Source organism: Oncorhynchus gorbuscha, linkage group LG10 (genome assembly GCF_021184085.1).
Source record: "Oncorhynchus gorbuscha isolate QuinsamMale2020 ecotype Even-year linkage group LG10, OgorEven_v1.0, whole genome shotgun sequence".
NCBI classification, from domain to species: domain Eukaryota; kingdom Metazoa; phylum Chordata; class Actinopteri; order Salmoniformes; family Salmonidae; genus Oncorhynchus; species Oncorhynchus gorbuscha.
The window spans coordinates 18,254,384-18,262,620 of record NC_060182.1 but is presented as its reverse complement, the minus strand read 5'-3'; the positions used below and the strand labels follow the sequence as shown (position 1 = coordinate 18,262,620).

Sequence of the window (8,237 nt, the reverse complement as noted above, 5' to 3'; positions counted from 1 at the left end):
CCCACTAAGAACAGAACAGAACTGGAAACTACAGTCATTACTAAGCAGAAAACCAGTCATTTACATGTTTGAAGTACTGAAGAGCTGAAATAAAGAAGTAGAGAATCAGAGGAATGTCTGGCCTGCCGCAGTGCATTCTGGGACTGTTGTTGTGTCAGTCAGAGCAGCCATTTTGTTTCCATGGGAAATCACGGCGTCGGCTGCCGCCCTATTTACGTAGACCTGGAGAAGATAGGATACAGGAGACATTGAGTGGATGACCAGTGAAAAACACACACACCTGGTACATTTATTAAGATCGAGGCTATACAACCCTAGTGGTGGAGGAGGGTAAAGGTTAGGGTAATTCCTGCCGTCTCATTTGCAACAGAGCTGATGAAGCTGTCAGGAGAGGTGTCCAGCAGGCTAATAATATATTCCCTTTTTTCAAATCACATTTTATTGGTGACATACACATGGTTAGCAGATGCTAATGCGAGTGTAGCAAAATTATTAAAATAATTAGGTGGGTGGTTATATTGGTCATTTTTCACGTGTAAATTATAAATAATTTTTCTGCATATCCCACCCTCTTTGAGAGTGAGGTAATGACCAGGGATCAGCCATTATTGATAGTGACCCTGGAACAATTAGGGTTAAATGCCTTGCTCAAGGCCACAGACAGATTTTTCACCTGGTCTGCTCAGGGATTCAAACCAGCGACCTTTCGGTTACTGGCCCATAGCTCGTAACCGTTAGGCTAGCTGCCACCACTGCACATATTGTTATTATGTTTCCTGCGTAATTTAATATATCATTCAAATGAAAGTTGGGATGGTGGTTAAAAGGCAGAGAGCCTTTTAACCACACACACACACACACACACACACACACACACACACACACACACACACACACACACACACACACACACACACACACACACACACACACACACACACACACACACACACACACACACACACACACACACACACACACACACACACACACACATTACCCTAAACCCTCAGACAGGATAGAGCAGGTTTAATAGTGTTGTTTACTCCAATCAGACTTATTCATACTCCTTAGCAGAGTTAGCAGAACCACAAAGAAAGTTTATACTAGTCACAGAAGAACATCCTGCCATGACACAGTTCTTAAATTCTTAATCCCAATAACATAAACCTGTACAATGCAAAGCTTTATTAATTTGATATGGGCTAATCTTTAATGAAAACACCATGAGCTGGTGAGTGTATGGTTAACTGAATCAGACAGGAAATCCAATCTCTGGACTTCCACACACCAGCCTTCTTCTCAAATTCCCCACTCCCCAGAAAGGGAGCATAATGTGGGCATACTGTAGCAGTAGATGGCTGCTCCTTTTGGGAGTGAGGGATAGAGGACAGGAGAATAAGGGTTTTGGTGAGAAAACATGTCCCAAATGACACCCTATTCCCCATAAATCTGGCCTCCTGAGTGGTGCAGTGGTCTAAGGCACTACATCTCAGTGCTAGAGGCATCACTACGGACCCTGGTTCGATTCCAGGCTGTATCACAGCCAGCTGTGATTGGGAGTCCCATAGGGCGGCACACAATTACCCCAGCGCCGTTAGGGTTTGGCCAGGGTAGGCCGTCAATGTAAATAAGAATTTGTTCTTAACCGACTTGCCTAGTTAAATAAAAATAACTTGCACAACTTTTTCCCAGAGCTTTATCACTGTCCAAAAGTAGTGTACTATATTTTAGGGAACAGGGTTCCATTTGAGACATAGTCCATAGTTCTGTCCTCTTTTCTCCGGGTCCATATAAAATGCCCTTGAACCCTATGACATCACACCACGGCGCCATCTATCTGCTGTCATTTTTAATGAGTTGCTCATTAGGCAAAAGCTGAAACACTTATTAAAGTGGAGTAATTAAGGCCTTATTCCAATTAACACTGTGTTAACGAAGAGACGTTTCATCTTAATTAATATCAAAGACTACCCAAAGAAAAACACACAGGCCAAACACGCACACATACTTACAGATACATGGGCTTTAAGAGGAGATGGGATGGTTTCTCATTGACATGGTAGAGGGGGAAGGGGTCAAATCCACCAACAAAATCAACTGAAAACAAAAGGATCAAATGCAAAAAATGACAAATTAAATCAGAACATGACATACAGAAAGTGACGGGCTGAAGGAAATACAAATGAAATGATATCAAATGACAAATATGGATTCACAAAATAAATTAATTGAAGAAAACAAATGAAAGTGAAGAGAATACAAAACAGATAGGTACACCTACAGTATGAGGGGGTCAAAGGTTAGAATATGTTAGCATGTCAAAAACAGATGGAGATGTGGAATTTCAGCTAGCTCTGATGTTCCATACACAAAATAAAGATGCAAAATATTTGTATAATACACAAACTTTCCATATTTGTATTGACTAGTGATGCTATCTGAGGCAGTGAGCGTAGGGGAGGAGGCAGTGAGGGTAGGGGAGGAGGCAGTGAGGGTAGGGGAGGAGGCAGTGAGCGTAGGGGAGGAGGCAGTGAGGGTAGGGGAGGAGGCAGTGAGGGTAGGGGAGGAGGCAGTGAGGGTGGGGGAGGAGGCAGGGGAGGGGAGGAGGCAGTGAGGGTAGGGGAGGAGGCAGTGAGCGTAGGGGAGGAGGCAGTGAGGGTAGGGGAGGAGGCAGTGAGGGTAGGGGAGGAGGCAGTGAGCGTAGGGGAGGAGGCAGTGAGCGTAGGGGAGGAGGCAGTGAGGGTAGGGGAGGAGGCAGTGAGGGTAGGGGAGGAGGCAGTGAGCGTAGGGGAGGAGGCAGTGAGGGTAGGGGAGGAGGCAGTGAGGGTAGGGGAGGAGGCAGTGAGGGTAGGGGAGGAGGCAGTGAGGGTAGGGGAGGAGGCAGTGAGCGTAGGGGAGGAGGCAGTGAGGAGGAGGCAGTGAGGGTAGGGGAGGAGACAGTGAGGGTAGGGGAGGAGGCAGTGAGCGTAGGGGAGGAGGCAGTGAGGGTAGGGGAGGAGGCAGTGAGGGTAGGGGAGGAGGCAGTGAGGGTAGGGGAGGAGGCAGTGAGGGTAGGGGAGGAGGCAGTGAGGGTAGGGGAGGAGGCAGTGAGCGTAGGGGAGGAGGCAGTGAGCGTAGGGGAGGAGGCAGTGAGGGTAGGGGAGGAGACAGTGAGGGTAGGGGAGGAGGCAGTGAGCGTAGGGAGGAGGCAGTGAGCGTAGGGGAGGAGGCAGTGAGCGTAGGGGGGAGGAGGCACTGAGGGTAGGGGAGGAGGCAGTGAGGGTAGGGGAGGAGGCAGTGAGGGTAGGGGAGGAGGCAGTGAGCGTAGGGGAGGAGGCAGTGAGCGTAGGGGAGGAGGCAGTGAGGGTAGGGGAGGAGGCAGTGAGGGTAGGGGAGGAGGCAGTGAGCGTAGGGGAGGAGGCAGTGAGCGTAGGGGAGGAGGCAGTGAGGGTAGGGGAGGAGGCAGTGAGGGTAGGGGAGGAGGCAGTGAGGGTAGGGGAGGAGGCAGTGAGCGTAGGGGAGGAGGCAGTGAGGGTAGGGGAGGAGGCAGTGAGGGTAGGGGAGGAGGCAGTGAGGGTAGGGGAGGAGGCAGTGAGCGTAGGGGAGGAGGCAGTGAGGGTAGGGGAGGAGGCAGTGAGGGTAGGGGAGGAGGCAGTGAGCGTAGGGGAGGAGACAGTGAGCGTAGGGGAGGAGGCAGTGAGGGTAGGGGAGGAGGCAGTGAGGGTAGGGAGGGAGGAGGCAGTGAGGGTAGGGGAGGAGGCAGTGAGCGTAGGGGAGGAGGCAGTGAGCGTAGGGGAGGAGGCAGTGAGGGTAGGGGAGGAGGCAGTGAGGGTAGGGGAGGAGACAGTGAGGGTAGGGGAGGAGGCAGTGAGGGTAGGGGAGGAGGCAGTGAGCGTAGGGGAGGAGGCAGTGAGGGTAGGGGAGGAGGCAGTGAGCGTAGGGGAGGAGGCAGTGAGCGTAGGGAGGAGGCAGTGAGGGTAGGGGAGGAGGCAGTGAGGGTAGGGGAGGAGGCAGTGAGCGTAGGGGAGGAGGCAGTGAGGGTAGGGGAGGAGGCAGTGAGGGTAGGGGAGGAGGCAGTGAGCGTAGGGGAGGAGACAGTGAGCGTAGGGGAGGAGACAGTGAGCGTAGGGGAGGAGGCAGTGAGCGTAGGGGAGGAGGCAGTGAGGGTAGGGGAGGAGGCAGTGAGCGTAGGGGAGGAGGCAGTGAGCGTAGGGGAGGAGGCAGTGAGGGTAGGGGAGGAGGCAGTGAGCGTAGGGGAGGAGGCAGTGAGCGTAGGGGAGGAGGCAGTGAGGGTAGGGGAGGAGGCAGTGAGCGTAGGGGAGGAGGCAGTGAGCGTAGGGGAGGAGGCAGTGAGGGTAGGGGAGGAGGCAGTGAGCGTAGGGGAGGAGGCAGTGAGGGTAGGGGAGGAGGCAGTGAGGGTAGGGTGAGGAGGCAGTGAGGGTAGGGGAGGAGGCAGTGAGCGTAGGGGAGGAGGCAGTGAGCGTAGGGGAGGAGGCAGTGAGGGTAGGGGAGGAGGCAGTGAGCGTAGGGGAGGAGGCAGTGAGGGTAGGGGAGGAGGCAGTGAGGGTAGGGGAGGAGGCAGTGAGGGTAGGGGAGGAGGCAGTGAGCGTAGGGGAGGGAGGCAGTGAGCGTAGGGGAGGAGGCAGTGAGGGTAGGGGAGGAGGCAGTGAGGGTAGGGGAGGAGGCAGTGAGGGTAGGGGAGGAGGCAGTGAGCGTAGGGGAGGAGGCAGTGAGGGTAGGGGAGGAGGCAGTGAGCGTAGGGGAGGAGGCAGTGAGGGTAGGGGAGGAGGCAGTGAGGGTAGGGAGGAGGCAGTGAGCGTAGGGGAGGAGACAGTGAGCGTAGGGGAGGAGGCAGTGAGGGTAGGGGAGGAGGCAGTGAGGGTAGGGGAGGAGGCAGTGAGGGTAGGGGAGGAGGCAGTGAGCGTAGGGGAGGGCAGTGAGCGTAGGGGAGTGAGCGTAGGGGAGGAGGCAGTGAGGGTAGGGGAGGAGGCAGTGAGCGTAGGGGTGAGGAGGGAGGAGACAGTGAGGGTAGGGGAGGAGACAGTGAGGGTAGGGGAGGAGGCAGTGAGCGTAGGGGAGGAGGCAGTGAGCGTAGGGGAGGAGGCAGTGAGCGTAGGGGAGGAGGCAGTGAGCGTAGGGGAGGAGGCAGTGAGGGTAGGGGAGGAGGCAGTGAGGGTAGGGGAGGAGGCAGTGAGCGTAGGGGATGAGGCAGTGAGGGTAGGGGAGGAGGCAGTGAGGGTAGGGGAGGAGGCAGTGAGGGTAGGGGAGGAGGCAGTGAGCGTAGGGGAGGAGGCAGTGAGCGTAGGGGAGGAGGCAGTGAGCGTAGGGGAGGAGGCAGTGAGCGTAGGGGAGGAGGCAGTGAGCGTAGGGGAGGAGGCAGTGAGCGTAGGGGAGGAGGCAGTGAGCGTAGGGGAGGAGGCAGTGAGCGTAGGGGAGGAGGCAGTGAGCGTAGGGGAGGAGGCAGTGAGGGGGGAGGAGGCAGTGAGCGTAGGGGAGGAGGCAGTGAGGAGTGAGGGGGGGAGGAGGCAGTGAGGTGAGTAGGGAGGAGGCAGTGAGCGTAGGGGAGGAGGCAGTGAGGGTAGGGGAGGAGGCAGTGAGGCAGTGAGGGTAGGGGAGGAGGCAGTGAGGGTAGGGGAGGAGGCAGTGAGGGTAGGGGAGGAGGCAGTGAGGGTAGGGGAGGAGGCAGTGAGGGTAGGGGAGGAGGCAGTGAGGGTAGGGGTGAGCGTAGGAGGAGGCAGTGAGGGTAGGGGAGGAGGCAGTGAGGGTAGGGGAGGAGGCAGTGAGGGTAGGGGAGGAGGCAGTGAGCGTAGGGGAGGAGGCAGTGAGGGTAGGGGAGGAGGCAGTGAGCGTAGGGGAGGAGGCAGTGAGGGTAGGGGAGGAGGCAGTGAGGGTAGGGGAGGAGGCAGTGAGGGTGGGGAGGAGGCAGTGAGGGGGAGGAGGCAGTGGGGTAGGGAGGCAGTGAGGGTAGGGGAGGAGGCAGTGAGGGTAGGGGAGGAGGCAGTGAGCGTAGGGGAGGAGGCAGTGAGGGTAGGGGAGGAGGCAGTGAGGGTAGGGGAGGAGGCAGTGAGGGTAGGGGAGGAGGCAGTGAGGGTAGGGGAGGAGGCAGTGAGCGTAGGGGAGGAGGCAGTGAGGGTAGGGGAGGAGGCAGTGAGCGTAGGGGAGGAGGCAGTGAGGGTAGGGGAGGAGGCAGTGAGCGTAGGGGAGGAGGCAGTGAGCGTAGGGGAGGAGGCAGTGAGCGTAGGGGAGGAGGCAGTGAGGCAGTGCGTAGGGGAGGAGGCAGTGAGCGTAGGGGAGGAGGCAGTGAGGGTAGGGGAGGAGGCAGTGAGCGTAGGGGAGGAGGCAGTGAGGGTAGGGGAGGAGGCAGTGAGGGTAGGGGAGGAGGCAGTGAGCGTAGGGGAGGAGGCAGTGAGCGTGAGGGGAGGAGGCAGTGAGCGTAGGGGAGGAGGCAGTGAGCGTAGGGTGAGGAGGCAGTGAGGGTAGGGGGAGGAGGCAGTGAGCGTAGGGGAGGAGGCAGTGAGCGTAGGGGAGGAGGCAGTGAGCGGTAGGGGAGGAGGCAGTGAGGGTAGGGGAGGAGGCAGTGAGCGTAGGGGAGGAGGCAGTGAGGGTAGGGGAGGAGGCAGTGAGCGTAGGGGAGGAGGCAGTGAGCGTAGGGGAGGAGGCAGTGAGGGTAGGGGAGGAGGCAGTGAGCGTAGGGGAGGAGGCAGTGAGGGTAGGGGAGGAGGCAGTGAGGGTAGGGGAGGAGGCAGTGAGGGTAGGGGGGGCAGTGAGGGTAGGGGAGGAGCAGTGAGCGTAGGGGAGGAGGCAGTGAGGGTAGGGGAGGAGGCAGTGAGGGTAGGGGAGGAGGCAGTGAGCGTAGGGGAGGAGGCAGTGAGCGTAGGGGAGGAGGCAGTGAGGGTAGGGGAGGAGGCAGTGAGCGTAGGGGAGGAGGCAGTGAGCGTAGGGGAGGAGGCAGTGAGGGTAGGGGAGGAGGCAGTGAGCGTAGGGGAGGAGGCAGTGAGGGTAGGGGAGGAGGCAGTGAGGGTAGGGGAGGAGGCAGTGAGGGTAGGGGAGGAGGCAGTGAGCGTAGGGGAGGAGGCAGTGAGGGTAGGGGAGGAGGCAGTGAGCGTAGGGGAGGAGGCAGTGAGCGTAGGGGAGGAGGCAGTGAGCGTAGGGGAGGAGGCAGTGAGGGTAGGGGAGGAGGCAGTGAGGGTAGGGGAGGAGGCAGTGAGGGTAGGGGAGGAGGCAGTGAGGGTAGGGGAGGAGGCAGTGAGCGTAGGGGAGGAGGCAGTGAGGGTAGGGGGAGGCAGTGAGGGTAGGGGAGGAGGCAGTGAGGGTAGGGGAGGAGGCAGTGAGCAGGGAGGAGGCAGTGAGGGTAGGGGACGAGGCAGTGAGCGTAGGGGAGGAGGCAGTGAGGGTAGGGGAGGAGGCAGTGAGCGTAGGGGAGGAGGCAGTGAGGGTAGGGGAGGAGGCAGTGAGGGTAGGGGAGGAGACAGTGAGGGTAGGGGAGGAGGCAGTGAGCGTAGGGGAGGAGGCAGTGAGCGTAGGGGAGGAGGCAGTGAGCGTAGGGGAGGAGGCAGTGAGGGTAGGGGAGGAGACAGTGAGGGTAGGGGAGGAGGCAGTGAGCGTAGGGGAGGAGGCAGTGAGGGTAGGGGACGAGGCAGTGAGCGTAGGGGAGGAGGCAGTGAGGGTAGGGGAGGAGGCAGTGAGGGTAGGGGAGGAGGCAGTGAGCGTAGGGGAGGAGGCAGTGAGCGTAGGGGAGGAGGCAGTGAGCGTAGGGGAGGAGGCAGTGAGGGTGAGGGGGGGAGGAGGCAGTGAGGGTAGGGGACAGAGGCAGTGAGCGTAGGGGAGGAGGCAGTGAGCGTAGGGGACGAGGCAGTGAGCGTGAGGGGAGGAGGCAGTGAGCGTAGGGGAGGAGACAGTGAGCGTAGGGGAGGAGGCAGTGAGCGTAGGGGAGGAGGCAGTGAGCGTAGGGGAGGAGGCAGTGAGCGTAGGGGAGGAGGCAGTGAGGGTAGGGGGGAGGAGGCAGTGAGGGTAGGGAGGAGACAGTGAGCGTAGGGGAGGAGGCAGTGAGCGTAGGGGAGGAGGCAGTGAGTGTAGGGGACGAGGCAGTGAGGGTAGGGGACGAGGCAGTGAGCGTAGGGGAGGAGGCAGTGAGCGTAGGGGAGGAGGCAGTGAGCGTAGGGGAGGAGGCAGTGAGCGTAGGGGAGGAGACAGTGAGCGTAGGGGAGGAGGCAGTGAGCGTAGGGGAGGAGGCAGTGAGCGTAGGGGACGAGGCA

At 59.0% G+C, this 8,237-nt stretch overlaps 1 protein-coding gene across 3 annotated transcripts in view; it reads right to left on the bottom strand.

Annotated features, from left to right (window-relative positions):
- Positions 1-8,237, bottom strand: part of LOC124045611 (sodium/potassium-transporting ATPase subunit beta-1-interacting protein 3-like) — a 159,497-nt gene continuing 151,260 nt past the window's right edge. Inside the window, exons 6-7 of one of the 3 annotated variants that reach the window (XM_046365023.1) lie at positions 2,016-2,100; positions 1-222 (exon numbers count right to left, since the gene is read on the bottom strand). In XM_046365023.1, the coding sequence (XP_046220979.1) occupies positions 213-222; positions 2,016-2,100 (95 nt within the window). In that variant the 3' untranslated portion in view covers positions 1-212. Of the gene's footprint in view, positions 223-2,011; positions 2,101-8,237 lie in introns of those variants that run through there. The other 2 variants (XM_046365025.1, XM_046365024.1) reach the window with 2 other exon arrangements.